The sequence below is a fragment of the Dermacentor albipictus genome, chromosome 5 (genome assembly GCF_038994185.2).
Source record: "Dermacentor albipictus isolate Rhodes 1998 colony chromosome 5, USDA_Dalb.pri_finalv2, whole genome shotgun sequence".
NCBI classification, from domain to species: domain Eukaryota; kingdom Metazoa; phylum Arthropoda; class Arachnida; order Ixodida; family Ixodidae; genus Dermacentor; species Dermacentor albipictus.
This window is the reverse complement of record NC_091825.1, coordinates 162,112,191-162,130,868: the sequence shown is the minus strand read 5'-3', so window position 1 is coordinate 162,130,868 and position 18,678 is coordinate 162,112,191. Positions and strand designations below refer to the sequence as shown.

General features: G+C 44.5%; 1 protein-coding gene across 3 annotated transcripts in view; it reads right to left on the bottom strand.

Annotated features, from left to right (window-relative positions):
- The window catches only part of woc (without children), a 120,721-nt gene that overhangs the window by 57,162 nt on the left and 44,881 nt on the right, over nt 1-18,678 (bottom strand). For all 3 annotated transcript variants that reach the window (XM_065434509.2, XM_065434508.2, XM_065434510.2), the window contains exons 11-12: nt 16,945-17,275; nt 14,997-15,202 (exon numbers count right to left, since the gene is read on the bottom strand). In XM_065434509.2, the coding sequence (XP_065290581.2) occupies nt 14,997-15,202; nt 16,945-17,275 (537 nt within the window). The remainder of the gene's footprint in view (nt 1-14,996; nt 15,203-16,944; nt 17,276-18,678) is intronic.

The window sequence follows — 18,678 nt, the reverse complement described above, 5'->3', positions numbered from 1 at the left end:
AATTGAATACTTTTTAAATATATTCATTACAGATGTTAATAACAAATACTTTAAGAAGCAGAACTTCAAGAAAATGCAAATTCATCACAGAGCAAAAATTTTGCACCATTCCTCTCTTCACCACTTGTATTCCGAGAGAAAAATTTTAAACACAGCAGCACAACCAAAACATTAGTGCAAGTAAACTTATTAAGTATTGTCATGAAAGAATGTGGAGAGCTTGACTGCTGAAAAGACGTGACTCTCTTCCAATATTTGATTGCTCACATTCTGTCACTTATCTTAATTTAGTTCACGACCTGGGATTACACCTCCCAATCTTTTGAAAACAATATTTCAACAGCTTTCCACAGCTGCAAGTTAAATGCAACAATTTTAGCTATCTTCACATACACACCTTGAGTTTTGCTTCTCAGCACATTGAGTGCTCAGTGGATTGGCATTTGTGACCCAGGGTAAATTTCAATGCTGTGCTCTACATTTCAAACAGCATACAGTGCTCTGGCAGCATGTTTTACACTTGGCTGGTCAAAATATAGTGCTCAAAACATGTTCACCCGACTCAGAGTGCCATGCTCAGCTTGGAGCGTTTGAAGACTCTCTCATCTTTGAGCTGTGAGTTAACAGCTGACAACATTTTGGTCACAAAGCTTCTCCAATTACTCAGGACAACTTTGGGAACAGCTGAGCATTCAGCTCAGAAGAAGGCTTTCTCCAATTACTCAGGGACACTTTGCAAACAGCTGAGCATTCAGCTCAGAAGAGGGCTTTGCATTGTTGCAAACCAAGTGAGAGCGTTTGCCAAGTGAGAGTTTACAATGACTGGACGAACGTTTCCGTCCACTGGGACTCCGTCCACAGGGCCCTCGAACGGTGACATCGAACGATGACGTCGAACTATGACGTTGAGCGGAGAGCTTATAAGCAGCGTTTGCCGGCTGCTAGAGTGTGCTCGTTGTCGGGAGCTGAGTGCTCAATGTCATGCTCGAAATGTAGTAGTGAGCTGTGTGCTCGTAAACTGTTTGCTGTATGTTAGTTTTGCGGGCTCCATATGGGAGTCGCGCTAGACTGCCAATGTATCTTGCTTAAAATGTAAAATATGTAAATAAATCCTGTTCACCGAGTTCCTCTCTACGACCTTCAACTCCTTCAAATGGTGGCAGCGGCGAGATAGTCCGACGACTCCTACATCTGGTTGACAGCGGTGGGACCGTCCGACGAATCTAATAGCGCGCGGGCTACAGTATCACTTACGCATTCATCATCATCATCAGCCTGGTTATGCCCACTGCAGGGCAAAGGCCTCTCACATACTTCTCCAACTACCCCGGTCATGTACTAATTGTGGTAATGTTGTCCCTGCAAAAGTCTTAATCTCATCCACCCACCTTACTTTCTGCCGCCCCCTGCTACGCTTCCCTTCCCTTGGAATCCAGTCCGTAACCCTTAATGACAATCGGTTATCTTCCCTCCTCATTACATGTCCTGCCCATGCCCATTTCTTTTTCTTGATTTCAACTAAGATGTCATTAACTCGCACTTGTTCCCTCACCCAATCTGCTCTTTTCTTATCCCTTAATGTCACACCCATCATTCTTCTTTCCATAGCTCGTTGCGTCGTCCTCAATTTAAGTAGAACCCTTTTTGTAAGCCTCCAGGTTTCTGCCCCGTACATGAGTACTGGTAAGACACAGCTGTCATACACTTTTCTCTTGAGGGATAATGGTAACCTGCTGTTCATGATCTGAGAATGCCTGCCAAATGCACCCCAGCCCATTCTTATTCTTCTGATTATTTCAGTTTCATGATCCGGATCCGCGATCACTATCTGCCCTAAGTAGATGTATTCCCTCATCACTTCCAGTGCCTCGCTACCTATCGTAAATGGCTGTTCTCTTCCGAGACCGTTAAACATTGCTTTAGTTTTCTGCAGAATTATTTTTCTGCAGACTGTACTTACGCATTGCACCGAGCCAAAACAAAACTACTGCTCACTACAACTAGTGCGGATGAAACTGTGGTCCCTATCAATGCAATCATGGATGGATGGTGACCACGTAATTCTGAAGGCACGCAGCCAACACACACTGAGTCAAAACGAAATTACAGTTTGCCACATCTGCTGCAGAAGAATCTGTGGTCACTATCGACACCGCGATCACAAATATTGACAATGCAGTTTTGACGGCACGCAGTTAACAAGCACTATGTCATAACAAAACTACTGCTTGCTAAGACCACTACGAACAAAACCTCAGTAGCAATCAGCGTGATCACGGATGATGACACTGCAGTTCTGAAAGACGCAGCCAATGCACGCAACGAGTCAAAACGAAGCCATTGTTAAATGCAACCGTGGTAGACAGAACCGTGATCGCTACTGACATGATCACAGATGGCTACTATTCATTTTTAGAGGCATGTGCCCAACACAGTGTGATGCGCAGCAGCAAAAACAAGAATAAAGGCTATAAAGACAAACACAAAGCGTTTCAGCGTTCCTGTCGTTTTCAACTGATAAATGGCGATGCAGATTCCACCACTTTGTTTTGATCAGATGCTAGCACCACTTTTGCTCTTTTATGTCACACATTTGTGGCTCTCTGTGCTTGCCACACTCTGAGGGTTGTCCAAATTAATCAGTGTGCAACCAAATACATCCAAATTAATGAGAGTTTGATGCCATTAAGTAATGCATATGCCAGAGGACGAGACCGAATTTTCCTATTTTCCTAATTAACAGGGTCAAATTAATGAGGTCTTACTGTACTTTTTTAACATTGCAGAGAACAAAGTAAGGAAGAGAGCATCGAACCCTTCTCTATATTTGAAGTTTTTGTTAACATGGTTTATTTTAAATATATTAATAATGCCTGAGAACGAGAATTAGTGGAGATGAGTTCATCAAATTATTTGCAAGCAGCTCTCTTTGCCATGATATGTTCCTGTGAACAATTTTGATGTTTAAATAATACGATTGTGTGCAAGTGCAAAAGGAGTCCATTGCTTGTGTTAATCGTTTGTGAAAGTTACCAGAAGAATCGCAATCTTAGGGCTGCCAGAAAACAAAACCCTGATCTCTCCCCAGTTTTCGTTCTTAGAAATACTAACACCTTAGTTTTACACCTACCGCCCTGAATTTCATAAACATAGAACCCGCAAATGGAGGACCCCACATATATTCGTTATGGTGAGGATCTTTAACTAGCACTTGTTTCATTGTGTGTCCCATACAGAGCAGAGCCTTTAAAGGCATCCGGAACACCCCTCACGCTAGGTGAAAAAACAGCTTGCGGATAGCATAAAATGCTGTGAACATCTGAGCCAAATTTTACAGTCGTGCGCAGCACGTGGAGCTTGCAAGCGGAGTATGAATTCACCTTTTTCTCAAACGTTCTCTTTCCAAGAGAAGATTGCTCCTTACACTATTCTGGGTGCTTTATTTTATAATATAGTAGATTCCCACACGCAACTGCTGTTGGCTAATAGCTGACATCTATCAAGAAGGGTGTTTGGATCAGTGCTCTTTTTCTTACTGTTATTGCATACATTTATCGATGGAGTTTGATAGACAGACTGAAGTAAGCAAAAATGTGCTTTCGTATTTCGGTAATAATTATGTACTTCTGGAAGAAGCTGGCTATTGCCTGCTCATGCTCGGCCACGGTCGCCTGTGTAGGAATTAAAGCTTGGCCACCCTTCTCATTTGTGTCATAGCTGTCAGGTCTCACCAATTTCTACTTGTTTTGAACACTCAACTAGCCTCGAACCATGCGAAACTTAAGGTTCCAGTACTTGTCCATTTGTCAGCGTGTGCCGACTCCTGGCTGCTCCTCACACACTTAAGAACAGCACGATACCACTGCGTAAGCGCTCCGTCACTTGGCTTTTTTCACGTTTTGCAGGCTTTCTTTGCAACCAGGAAAAAAAGGACTACGTAAGACATATCGTAAAGGAAACAACTCGATTGGTGGTTTCTGAAGGTGCTCTACAAATCTGCGCACCATACTTGCGGTCCTCAGCAAATAATTAAAAAGTTGGAAAACTAAACTTATATAGTGAGTTATGGGGAAAACAAAAAATTGTCTGAGTTACTATAGGCTATTGCGAAAAGTATGCGTTCAGTTAAATTCGCTTCCAACGCGCCTTCCATATTTAAATTCTTGTCTCAAGTTATGTGGGAACCCCTGTATAAGTGCCAATGTGCAAGCGAAGCCGGTATAGCAAAAGCTGCATTCCAGCATATCTGAAGAATATTAGTGCAATGCAAAAACAGTGTGCACTTCCGAGCCTTTGTCTGCCATTTGGATAGGCAGGGTTGGTTAATTACCTTAGTCAAAAGGTCTCAAATGCACTGTTGGCAATTTAGAAATGTCAACAAATTTGATTACTTTGAATAGTAGCAGTGCATCACAGACTGATCCAATAGACACTCTTTAAGAAGTGGTGAGTATTATCAAGCGGCACATAGGTGCAGCACAGCAGGAGCACCTTTTCACCTTTCACCTAGCTCGGAAGCTTGCTATTAAAATAAGGGGGGGTAAGTTTGACTCTGTTGTTGCACTTCTTTGCAAGGCTTTTTCAATAAAGAGTTGCATCGAAATCCGCCAACATAAAGCTCCATGTTAAACAAAGCATGACTTCGTACAATCTCATAGCAGAGTGTGGGTGTAGGCCAGTTGGCGATTCATGATTTCGGGAAGTTACCGCAAACAAAACAAGAGACTTGAAGAAAGGGACAACATGAAGCAGCTGTGTTGTTCCTTTTCTGATTACCCCGGCCAAGGCCGTTCGCCCCTTTGTCTCTATCGCCATTCACAGCGGCACAAAAATTAGTACAATTTGCTTAAACAGAACTGCCTCTTTAACGGTACACCATCCTCATGGTTGGTTGGTTTTGTATTCATGCAATTTTATTCAGCTTTGTCTCTCAGTAAATGGAACTCCCGATAAACGGAACCAATTTCCCTGGTCCCTTGAGGTTCGATTTAAAGAGCATCTACTGCATTACCTTAAAGTACAAAGTCATGTACGAAGAGCACTTGTTCAGCAAAGCAGCCCCCAGCACTAAACCAGTGGAGAGATCAGGAACTGTGATGCAAGGGCACCTCGCAGGTGGGCAGCACTCCCTGAACGTCTCAGCGGTGGCTCGCTTTGTTTGCATTTTTGCCCTTCACACCGATGGCACAAAAAGAAAATCAATAGTACTGATTTGCATGCTACTTAATTGTACAAATGTTAATCGTTTTGGTAAAAATAAGTGCTCTAATGAACTCAACCTGATTTTCATATGCCATCGACCGTGACTGCAGTGTCCAGTGAGCTATGCCTACCGACCCTATCAGCCGGGCAGTTCGGTCAGTGCAAGGCGCACCATTGTCAGTGTCGCGTGCACAAGCATGCACTTATTCTGAAACGAAGCAGGGTCATGCCAAAATGTTTTGTACTTGTTGACAAGGTAACATTCCAAGCGTAGATGAAAGAGGTCGCCAGATCTGGGTGGAGCCTACTCGATGTTCGCTCATTCACATGTCTGCCCAATGTGTCCTAAATGGGTGTTTGCTTTTTAACCCTTTGAGGGTCGATTTTTTTTTTCACCATATGCGACCTCCCAGGATTGATTTTTTTTTTTTATTCAAGATTCCAATTTTTCTGAGGGGTCTATTTAGAAAAATTTGCCGTAATTTTTCTAGGGTGACCGTAAAGTGAGAAAAAAATATTTTGCGTTGGTATATATGTACTGTTTGTTCATGAATAACAACAATAAAAGAAGGAAATAAACTTATGAGAATTAAAGCTTGGTGCATTGTTATACACATAAGGCTTGGAAAATGCGCACACGAGAATATTTTGCAAGCGTCAAATGTTCCTGCTCTTACACTAATATTTACGTCCATAGCATAATCAAACTATGTAGGTGAGCGCACTCAAGAAAACGGTGGTTGCGTGCCTGTCAAAAAAGCAAAGCGTGTGACGAACTTCTGCTAATCTTCATCTTATCGCCAACCGGAGGCAATTAGTTTTTGCGAGTCTCCAAAAAAAGAAAAAAGGAAATGCATGCACGGCGGCATCCTTCCTATGAGCACTCCTGTGAGCACTAAACGAGTGAGAAACAGGCGGTCGCTCTTTGAGCGATTAGTAATGAGATAGCCATCAGTTTTGTGAGCACAAGAAGCCGGAACCGCCCACGGAACAAAACCCAAACCGCCGCCCGCCCACACGTGCGCCAACACAAGAGCGGTAGTATATAGGCACGCCGGAGCAAACTAGCTCTAAAACAAACCGTGCAACGAAAACCGAGAAAGGGAGGCACAAGAAAAAAATTCCCTGTATTCCCACATAATGGCAGCCCACGACAGAAAAGAAAAAGTTACGAAATTGGCGCGCTTTAAACGTACAGACCGCACTGTCAAAAAATATAGGGCATCGACCATTTTGGACTTTTTCGCGGCGCCATATATTTATGTCGTTGACCTCCAAAGGGTTAAGCTGGAGCGTACAGACCACACATCAAATAGGATGCCAGATTGTACCATGTGTTTCATTTAATGTTCCCCCGCCTAGCTCAGTGGCAAAAAATCCACTCTACCGGAATACAAAAACCGGAAATTGACCCTCAAAATTCCTATAATTCCTCTGGCCCCACAGGTGGAACTGGCTTTTCCAAACACAGTCTATTAAACAAAGTGCTATGCACATATTACAGTCGACTTCCATTAATTTGACTTTGATGGGATTTTCAGTTGCAATGAGCTGAATTATTTGGGGTGTCAAATAAAAGAGGCAGAAGAAATGTTGAAACACAGCAATGCTTTATTTGGCAGTAGTTACCTGATTCAGATGCGCCTCCAAGCTTAACCCTTTCGCTGTCACGGACGTACCGGTACGTCATCGCGCTTCCCCCCCACAGTGTCACTGACGTACCGGTACGTTCTCTATCGTGCGTTCAAAATTTCGCGCCAGAGCGCAAAGCTGGCGCTCCTGGATTGGCCACGCTATCTGTTGACTCTTTCTACAAGTTCGTATATTCGCCCCGACCTGTGTTACTCCATGTATTGAAGAGTACGGCACGAATGCCACTCCCCACTTTCTCTTTGCTGAGTGGCACGGTGGCTCCGTGTTCGCTGTATCATGCGTCGCGCGCGTGTGGTTATGGGTTCAAGGGTTGTTCTGCCATCTCCGCTGGTTTGAAGGTTTTTATTCTTCTGTTGGTGTGCCTGCTACGGCGCGTCAAGTTCAGGCGCACGTGCCGTTGCCTCTCCGAAAAGAGTGACTCGTTGCTGCTTTCGCTCTCTCGCCGCATCCTCGCTTTCGACTTGCAGCAGTAAACGTAAAGCCCTTCGAACTTTGTTTAGCCTTTTTCCATCTCTCTCTGTCATCTTGATCACGCAAAGTTCCATTTATCTCCGTTGTGCGGGCGACTGAAAGCGCATCCTCCCTGCGCGCGGTTACTTTCGGATGGCTCAGCGCGCGGGACCTTCGTCTGCTCATTGGAGCGGTGGCTCAATTCCGATTCAGAATACGAGCCGAGCTCGGATTCGGACTCGGACAGAGTCGCATGCGAGGAAGAGGGTTCCGCATCGCCAGATTCGGATGTTGAAGGGATTTTATACTCTTAAGCTTTATTTATCTTTTTTTTCTTTTTGCTTTTCTTCTTTCTTGCTTGTTTTTTTTTGTTGTTGTTGTTGTTGTCTGTTGCTTTGCACATTCATGTTGGATGTAACCCACACCTGCTTGGGCCACCACATTGGCCTGCAGTATTTTGAAATAAATAAATAAATAAATACTTTATAGTCAGGCTGATGATGATGATGATGTTTACTAACAACAGCTGCAGAACACTGAAATGTGTATATCGCATTGACTATGTTATTTGTATACCAATCATAATCAAAAATAAATGGCTATGTTCATTCCCTGTTATGCTCGTTCCCCGAAACCAAGCCGACACTGGGAGTGCGTCACGGTCAGAAAGGTCCGACAGCGAAAGGGTTAATTCACATCCAGTTTCAGTCAGAGCAGAAAACAATGTGCACCCGTATCTTATGCGCCCACAATTTTATAATTAAAAGATGCTGCATTCCTTTAGTTTTGGCCATCAGAAATGATGAAACTTGAAGAGTTTACCTTCAAAGAATGAAAATTTATCTAAACGTAATTCCATTGTCATCCCTCTTACACAGCTCTTTAGTGCTATAAACTACATGTCATTCTCCATGTACTTCACTACATTTGATATTCTACCTTTCTTGAATGACTCTACAACCATTGCGAGGGGGATGGTGGTCCACACCTACACTACCACACCTTGGTTCCCGGAAAGATATTACCGGTTCATCACACAAGACTCTGGCACACTGAGAACATGTGATGTTGCTCGGTTGCTGCTATTAAGTAAAATAAATAACCTCTTTTGAATGAGCATTCGTAATGAAAGTAGCACAATGTTGTCGCCAAACTGCACAAAAATTTGCTCTGTCACCATCTTGTGATTACAACAGAAATGGCACTGTCCCTGACAATAGGCTGTTAGAGTCAACAATGCTGTGAATTCGGCTTTCTTAATGTATCCATGTATCCTGTTGTAGCACACAGGCAATTTTGAGAATCAATTTTCTTGGAAAAATATGAATATTAGAATTAATTAAATATGGTAAGCCTACATTGCAAACGGCTGTTTTCACTTGAAACTCTGCCGAAGGCAGCCCAAAAGTCGTTGCGAACTAGTTGGTTCATACTTGAATTATAAACAAGCTGTGCAAGATGCGCAAGAAGAAGAGAACAGAACAGAGCGCAGTGTTCTGTCCTCTTTTTCAGTGGACAGGCACTGTGCTCTGTCCTGTCCTTTTTTTTTTTCTCATCCATGAATTAACATGCTAGGCAAGATGCACAAGAAAACAAAAAGAAAACAGGACAGAGCGCAGTGTCCTGCCCTCTTTTTCAGTGGACAGGCACTGCGCTCTGTTCTGTCCGTTTTTTCTTTCCTTGTGCATCTTGCACAAGGCCCACACAGATTCCCTGTGTGCGCCCACTTCTGTGTGCACTGCACCAAACGTGGATCCGCTTGGTTCATAGGCATAGGTAAGCGCACACGTCCAGCCAGATTATGTTGTTTAGTAAGAATTAGCGTTCGCCTCAAAGATGCAATCTTTAAGCTTCCCCTGCTTCATGCTTTTCAGGTGTGGCGGCACTGGTGACTGGGATTCCTGTGGGCGCACACGTTTGTAGCCGCCACTTTATCGGTAATCACAAGCTTGATAAGTCGTGCAGACCGACCTACAATTCTGTAATTTTGCCGGCTGTGTATAAGGAGCCTCCCAGCTAACTGTCTGAATTTAATCAACAAGTCTTGCGTGGAGGAACTACTACGATACTGATACGTTACATTGTGAATTTCTTTGCAGTGACCGTTTTTCGCAGCTTATCAATAAAGCTGTCACTCAGCAGAAGATGTGCCTACAAGTATTGGAACATTTTTTAACCTTGTCGTGGATCTTGTGTAGAACTACCAATCTTGTCGAATTGTGGTGCACATTCTGGTACGCCTGCAAATTAGGCTGGAATGTATGAACAGATTTCGACGGCCAGTGATTGTGCTCGTTGCTATTGTGCTTTGAGTGTTGTTTTTCAAGGCACTAGTTCTCCCAATAAAAAGTTCATGGCTTGCTGTTTTGATACTGTGTGGTTCTTCCCCATCACTACAATGGGACAATGTGGGTTTTAAGCTGATCACTTGTGCAGTTGTACCGTAGAGCCAACATAGTTCTCGTCCGAGGTTTAATGGCTAAACGTTTTCATGTAGTTCACAAAAATGATGGCACAATGCTAAATATTGTGCAGGCATCAATTTTAAAAGCTTGAAAGCCTTGCTGGCGGCAATCGCTACCCTTTTATTGTTATTTCTTTGCATGCGTTTTCAAGTTCGCCTCGCCGCACTGCAACTATGCAATGCGGTGAAGCATAAAGTGCTAGCGATTTGCTTGAGTGATTTGCTGAGCTGCTGCTCATACATTTCGCAGTTACAAGTATGCAAAAGCCTAAACTCTGATCCACGCATTTACTCAAACGTCAACTAACCTGAAGCAGAAAAGCACAACTTTGTGCCGAACAGCTGATCACTTTTTTCTTGGGTTCTCCAAGAAACAGACATAAAACTCGTGTTGCTTGCTTTGTCACTTATACATAGTTCTCGGTAGACTCTTTTGTACAAAAATGTGCCATAAACTTCTGTCACTAAGCAAACCATTAATAAAAACGTCGTTATTTGTAGTGCATGTATTATAATATGGTGCCATGTGAAACGTCGTGCTTCTGTGCTGATTTAACGGCATACTCGGCCGTTGTCTGTAGAGACTTATACTTTGTTACTGCTTCATCTAATTAAAATAGTGAATACTGTAGGCAGATTCCTGCCCAGTCATGAGAGAATGCACAAGTAGTACCTCGCTTGGAATCGCGGCTGAGTGCTCTTTTTTATAACAAAAGATGCACTTATAAGTGACTGTAAGCATTAAATACGTTATAAATAAACAGTCAGAGCTGAAGATGCCTAAAATGTACAACGTTTGGCCTTCACAAATGCCAAAATAAGCCGAAATCATACCAGAGGCATCTTAACAATTTGAAGTCAAAGATTAATACCACAAATACAGCCTGTGGTCAACATTCACAAACTGAGCCTGGTGGTTCCGTATAAACAGAAACATTGCAAATAATAACCATATTTGAAGCTCATTATAAAAATCTTTTCACTGCAGTTAGGCCTCAGAATGGTTATGAAGAAATTGTGCTTTTAGCTTAAGGGTAGAATTTTCTATGGCTACGTGGGAGTACCGTGGTTCAAAACCCACTGATGTTAACTTTTTTTTTAGTGTAGTTATTTATTTTTGTTATTGTTCCTCAGTTGCTGCTTGTCGGTAGTGGCAAACCTTTTTTGCCACTTTCACCTGGCAAGACTACTGCAAGCAGCGACTTCACAACCGCCAAACAGCCACGTACATCCCTTCCACAGACGCGTATGTTTTATTCCTCTTTGCTCTTTTTCATCTGCTGCTTAGCACATTGGTTAGTGACAAGCTATGCTTGTATCATGAACAGTCATGAAGAATAACTACAATGGAACCCCTATTGTACGACTTTCTCGGGACCGCGAAAAAGCGTCGTAAAATGCGGCCATCGTAAAATCTGAAGAATAAATTATGCCTATAAAAATACTACTTATTTCGCACAGCGGATTTACGAGAAACTTCAATGTAAACTACTAACATACTCTGCAGGGCTCGGAAACTCAAATTACCAAAAAAGTAAATGCGATAAGAATTAACGTTGCAGTGCCGGTACCAGTCATGCTTTATTCAAACGAACCTTTACGGACACTCCACTGCCCACTGCCGCGATTCCTGCCAGCCAGCGCGAACTTTAAGAAAAGTCTGTAAGTTTCTTTTAGACCTTGTTTGATCCATGAACAAAGAGCTTTCACTCAAGTTGGGCAACGTCCAAAAGGAGGTCCTTTGCAGCGTCGCATGAACAGATGAAGTTCCGGATGCCGTCTATGTGCCATAGCACCTTGGCGAACGTGGTAGGCACAGGCACGGCATCTATGGCGGCGTCATTGCCCTCGTCCGATGCCACAGCAGTGTCGGCACTAGGCAAAGCCTCCTCAATGGCGCCATCCAGCGACACCTTGCCACAGATCGCAATGTTGTCGTCGGCCTCCACGTACTCGACGAAGGTCGTGGTGAGGTTTAAACCTTCGCAATCGTCATCGGCGAAGCCCGCATCGGCCTTGAGCGGCAACAAGGTTGTTGCGTCCCCAGCAGAAGAGGCAGTCTCTCGCTTAAAGCCACAGTGTTTGAACGAATTAGCGATTGTGCTTCCCGACACTGCGTTCCACAAACTGGCATTAAAATGCATGGTGTCGAGCACAGTGATATTTTTTTTTCCAACTCACTGCGCTCCATAGCCGCCAGCCGATGCTGCGCTAAGCGCTTTCGGTACCCTTGCTCGACGCACTTAATGATGGTGAAGATTCGGGTATCTTACGGTCCCGGGCAATGCTGGCCGTCGTGGCTCCATGCTGCTTTTCTGCTTCCTCTATAATATTCAGCTTATCGCCGAGTGACAGAACTGTCCGCTTTCGGGACATCGTGCATTGCGTTGCTCCACACAACTCAAAACCTCTGCTGAACGCTGGTCATTAGGATTACGACGAAGAACACATGCGATAAACCTAGGCCTCTCCACGCTACCTTTTCGGCGATCTGCTACTGGGAAACTGGAAGGAGAGAAACGCTTCCCCAGCGCGACGAGAGGCGATGCCGCCGAGAAGAGAGGGAGAAAGTGATTGTGGAGAAGAAAAGGCACTATTTCAACACAGCGGGCGTCACCAGCTGGGAGAGAAACGCTTCCCCAACGCGACGCCACCGAGAAGAGAGGGAGAAAGTGATCGTAGAGAAGGCGCTACTTCAGCACAGCGAGCGTCGCAGGTGGCTGCTGGGGGGGGAGAGAGAAATGAACGCGCTTCGCGATGGTCGTCCTATAACGCGAGTCAGGCGTAAAATTGCGTCAGATAATCGATGTTTTTAATGCATTGCTTCTATGGGGACTTCGCCGGGACTGTGCTAATCCGTCGTAAAACCCGGTCGCAAAACCGGGGATGTATAACCGGGGCTCCACTCTATTTATTTTGTGATTTAAAGAATTAGCAGTGCGTTATTACACTAAAGGCTGTTTGCGTCCTTTGTATGACTTAAATAAAGGACTACTAGAATTTGCAACACCGTCATCGCCTGAGCTTACTGATGCTTATCATGCTAAGAACAACAAGTCTTAACTGTATCTTTAAGATCCTTAGTGGCTACACTAGTTGCCACAACCGAGTTTACTCATTGATGAAACGTAGCATTCTGGGGAGACTATCACAACTTTGTTGCGAAAGTAGCACAATGCCTTATGGAATGTGGTTTTGTGGAAATCTTTCTCCACATTAATTTGATGTATATTTGACACACTTGAACATATATATTACGGGATCCTGTCACCATACACTTCACAAATGTTTGCGATTGCGCTGACATACCTTCAGGCCCTTCGTTGAAAATAAAGCTAAGCACCTGGTTAAAACCGCACAACAGTCAATCACCGTAAGCATGTTTGTGTGGAATACCGTCCCAGCATACCATTATCGCATGCGGAGAGCCTTTTCCCTTTCAGTTAATCCTTTCTGCTTTCGGGTTCCAACTCCGATTTCTGCTTGCGCATGACTCCGTTTCCTCTTCATCAATTGCAAAGGCAGCCCTTGACTCTGGCTTTGTAGGAAGATTTTACTCATTTCGTGCTTCTTGCTTTGTTCAGCTACAAGAATATGTACCAATATACACGAAACGTCGTAAAATATAAATAAACATGGAGTGCTGAGGAGGTATACTTACTTCCAGAACTACATCATAGCTTGGCAGTGCGAGCTTCGTCTGTGGAAAACACTTCCCAATAATGCAATGGTCTTTTCTTCCTGCCGTTCATGAAGATCGTAGGCATGCCCTGTCTCATACAAATGCCTTCCCTTCTCCAAGTTAGTGGTCCTACAAATCGTTTACAAGTTTACGAGGCCCTGAAAGCCGCAACAAAGGAGCACGGGCAGTGCCATGATCGTTGTGTATTCTGCTACGCGTCACCCCATGTTTTGCAATTTCGCCATAGTGGCGCTGTTCGCAAGTGTGCCAGTGGCAACGCACAACGGCTGCCCAGTGTCAATAATTGAGTAAATACGGTATCTGGCGAGGGCCAATTTAATTATCTAAACAAAAGTCATGGCCCATAGAAATGTAGGGCACTAGCCAGGAGCTTTGGTTGGGATAGAAGCAACTGAAAAACCAAGTTAACTGGAGTTGAATTACCGGAAGTCTACTCTATGATAATTTGGATATTTGCGTACAGCTATTTTAGCACTTGCTGGGCAAAACCAAAACTAGCTACAGCAAAACCTCGTTAATTCGGTTTTCAAAGGACCGGAAAAAATGTCAGAATTAACGGAATGTTGAATTACCGAGGGTATAAAGAAAACAAACAAATGCATACTACATCAACATGCTTTTATTTACTGAATGAATCAGCACATCTTGTTCCTATATACAAAAGCAGTGCGGAATCTGCAATTCAAGTCATCTCATGACTGATTAGTTGCAGCGATGAAGGCCTTGTGACTTCCGTTGCAGCGCGTCCTTATCCGAGACGGGCTTTCACTGTGACGTGCACATCCTGATTATTTTTTCACAAGTGAGCTGGTTGCCAACAGATTGTCCACCGATTGTAATGTGGCCAGTGCTCTTCATCCTCAAAAGCTTCCGCTATGTTTGTAACATTGTGAGTGCAGCCACTGCGGTGATTCCAAATGAAACTATTGTTTGCCGCAACCACTGCAGACGAAACTGCCGCTGCAGTTTTAAAGGCACTCAGCTGACACACACACAGAGTTAAAACAAAACTACTGTTTGCTGCAGCCGCTGTGGACAAAACCCATGGTCACTATCAATCCGATCATGTATGGCGCCTACACCATTATGAAGGCACGCGACCAATACAGTATTATACGTGGTGGTAAATGCAAGAACAAAGGCTGTAAAGGCACAACGCTTTCTAGTGTTCTCGTCGTTCACATACAATTTCCGCTAATGACTATGATGATGATGCAGACTCTGCCACTCCATTTCAGTCGCACACTAACGCTGTTTTGATTCTTTTGCGTTGTACATTTGCAGCACTCACCAAGCTCTGAAAGTTGTCCAAATTAACTGGTGTGGAGTCAAATACGTCCGAATTAACGAGCGTTTGATTGTATTAAGTAATGCACAAGCTCACCAGGACCAGAAGGTGAGTCCAAATTATCCGATTTTCTTTTAATTAACGAGGCTTTACTGTACAATACACCTACACTTGCTTTTGGCGCATGACCCCGATGTAGTACAAGCACACCCTGAAGGCGCACCCTGAAGGCATACCCTGAATTCTTTGAGAGTCTCCATGATCTGTTCCGTGGTGTCTTTTGTTGTAGGCAGGAAAATGGGCACAGGCACCGGAATGGGGATGGGCAGTGGTGATGGTACAGCATAGGAGAACATGTGCATGGGAGCTGGCACATAGATTGGCACGGGAACAGGTATGAGCCGTGCTGGACCACCCTCTGAACCAGTCTGGGTTTGCATGTCTGCATAAACAAGAGACGCACCAAATGTTGCAGAAAAAGGTGATTGGACATTTATGTAGCATCTCAGCATGAACCCATTCAGCAAAAGCAACTTTCATGTACATGCCGCGCCTAATGGGAATATGTGTACCACAGTAAGTCACATACCGTTCGTTACATTACTGCTCAGGTGAAAAGCATTAAATAACGCAAATGTACAAAGAAGAATGCTTACAACTAACACCCATGACAACCCCATACAGAGCTTTATGCAGGCACGAAATGATAATGCACAAAATGATAATATGGCCGGTGAAAACACAGGGAAGGTGGGAGATGGAAATTTAAAATTATGAGCAAAGCGAGAACAAGGTAAAAGCAGGAGCCAACGTTTTGACAAGTGGACCTGTCTTTTTCAAGGTGACATATGGCCTCTGTAAGGTCTGCTGGTTAAATGTTCTAAAAATTCGGCAGAATCCATCTCACGATGACTGCCAATGACAATGCATTTAGTAATGAATCGACATATTGATACAATACACTGCCACCATCGAAACAAGTTATGTATGATGCATGTACTGCAGCAGGACTCCTCTCACGTGCTTCTCTAAAAACATTTGGCGCCATCTAGCAGCGCCACCACGAAGCCTGCGTGTTGCCTTCGAAATGCATGGTGCGCCAGTGCACGCGAACACTGAGAAATTAGTCATACGGCTGCCAGGTGCCCCCCCCCTCTCGCATCTTTCTAAAGCACTGTGCCATCTAGGGGCACTGCCAAAGAGTCCACGCGTGGCCTCCAAGATGAGACATATGTTGTGCTGGTGCGTGCAAATGCTGAGAATTGTTCCCTTGCTTGCAGCACACTTGGTGGCACATACCCAAGGGACCCAAGTTGGCGAGAGATTCATTGGAGTGGCAGATACCTAGTGCATTCATGGTGCAGCTCACTAAAGCACTGGCGTGAGAGACGTTCATTCACAAGTGGCACATATCCAGTGAATTTGTGGTGCAGCCTGCTAAAGCGTCAGGTTGCTGTCCTTGAGGAACCCCCGTGATGTGCGTTCAATTCTGCCCAGAAATGGAGAAACTTAAAGGATCTCTTTCGTCACTGAAGAGCGGCACGTTCCCAGTGGCACATACCTAGTTACCCAATTGACATCAAAGAGGGTCACTGTAGACCAGAACAGACCGAGTGGCACATGCCCAGTGCTTCAAGTCGGCATCAATGAGTTTCATTCAAGAGCAGTACCTACCCAGTCCTGCATCTACAGTGACCAATGTCGGCATGAAACAGGTTCGCTGAAGAGTGGCATGTATGTACACATTGTCACATACTCAGCGACCCAAGTTGGTCCAACGGTTGGTTTCGAATCCTGTTCCCTCCACACAGCATCCCGACGTGCTGCCTTTCGACCATGGACTATCCAGTGACCCAGGTAGGCGGGAGAGTGGTTTGAGACAATGAAACAAAGAAACAAACAAGACAGACAGGGGGACGGACAGACGCATGGACGGACGGACGGGCGGACAAACAGACAGACAGACAGACAGACAGACAGGCAGGCAGGCAGGCAGGCAGACAGACAGACAGACAGACAGACAGACAGACAGACAGACAGACAGACAGACAGACACAGACAGACAGACCCTGTAAAGTGTGTGAAGTACTCAAAAAATGCAAACGCATTAGAAGAAATCGTGCTAAGAGCATTCATCGATTTATCTAAAAGCACAGTGATCATTTGTTCAGCATCAGCACTCACCGGTCTGTATTTCCTTGTGGCAGGGTACAGGCCGACAGAATGCAGCCTTGGTGACCATCTGGGGCCGACACAGCACCGACTTATTGCGAAGCAGCTTGGGAAACGGCAGCTGGATTATCACCTCCCGCTCAGATTGCCCAGCTGCCACAGTGGTTGCATCCTTGGTTGAGGGAACAGTCAAGGCCAGGGTGTTGGTTGTTGTGACAACAGGTACAGGCAAAGTCACAGATGTTGCAGTGGTTGAAACAGCAATGCTTGGTGCTCGTGTCACGACTTTGGGCGAAGCATCTGTGGAACTGTTTGAAGGTGTAAGCACTGAAGCGCTCACCACCTGTTTGGAAAGAATTATGTAGAAATGCTTAACGTCGTTGGGTTAGTTGGTGCACTGTATTAGGAAAAAACCATCCAAAAAAAGACGCACTCAGGAAACATACAATCGTGTGTATGTTTCCTGTGTGTGTCTTTGTTTTGGCTGGTTTTTTCTTAATGCAAACAATAAGGTCTCGTCACAGGCAGTGAGGTTCTTGCCCATAGATTATATATGCTCTGCGAAGACTGCAGTATATTCTAAGGTGCGGAAAAGAAGGCCTCTGGAAACTATCAACTATGCACATATAAGGGGCAGAATCTGTGATGTGATACAGCTCTGTGTGATGATGTGGATTGTGTAGCCATGACACGAGGAAGAATCACGTGGGCTTGAGAGAGAGATCACTGAACAACTCGGACGGCAGCTAGCTGACCAGTGGTTCGAGTCGGGGCTTTCGACTACAAGGTGTCCTGGTGCCGTGCAGACCTGGTGGCTGGTGTGTCGCTCTTGCTTTGCTGCTCCCCCTGCGTACCGGCAGTACAGTGAACTAGAAAAGGGCAGTGCAGTGCATGGAGGCAGCAGTGCATAAAGGCACTTGATGCCAGCAGTGGCAAATGGAGCGACGGTGCTGAAATCGCTCACTCTTGCATGCAGGGCCGGTTGTGTGGCTTTTCAGCTCGCATCAACAGCAGTTAGGCCGGCTGAAACTGTGTAACATTGTTCGTCTGTGCAGTTTTTATTTGTCTCTATTTTTTTTTGCAATTCATGTGAACACCCACAGTTTGCATTAAAATTATACCAAGATTTCGGCCTCCCTGGACTCTTTTGACTGCCCATTTTTGATTATTGGTCTATCTGAAATGTGGCTTTCAGCTGAAAATAAAGACCTTTATGGTCTATCACTATTACCATCGCGATGGTGATTCATGTGGAGGCTCTGCCATCTACGTGTTAAATGGTTTATCATTCATGAGATAACATGACCCAACTCTGAACCTCCCTAAGTGCGAGTTCGTTTGGGCAGAATCTGATACACTTGCCATAACTAACAACAATCGCAAAGTCGTCTGTTCCAACACTCATTCTCCTGATTTTTCCAGCTTTCTCACCGAACTTTCAGTCGTACTACATCAACTGTCTAGCGAAAAGAAAAATGTTCTAATTCTAGGTGATACTAACAAAAATTTATTTGAAGATTCTCACGCTGTGACTAAAGACTATCTCACCTGCATCTATAGCTATGGCTACCACTGTCTTATAACTGACCCTACACGCTATCCGAACAGAGGTTCACCGTCTTTAATTGAACATGTGATCTCTAATTTCACTGAGCCCACTCAAATTGGTGTTATCGAAACTACACTGTCAACACTGTCAAATCTATTTCCCAAGTAAATAATTTGCACTTCAGAACCTATTTTGAT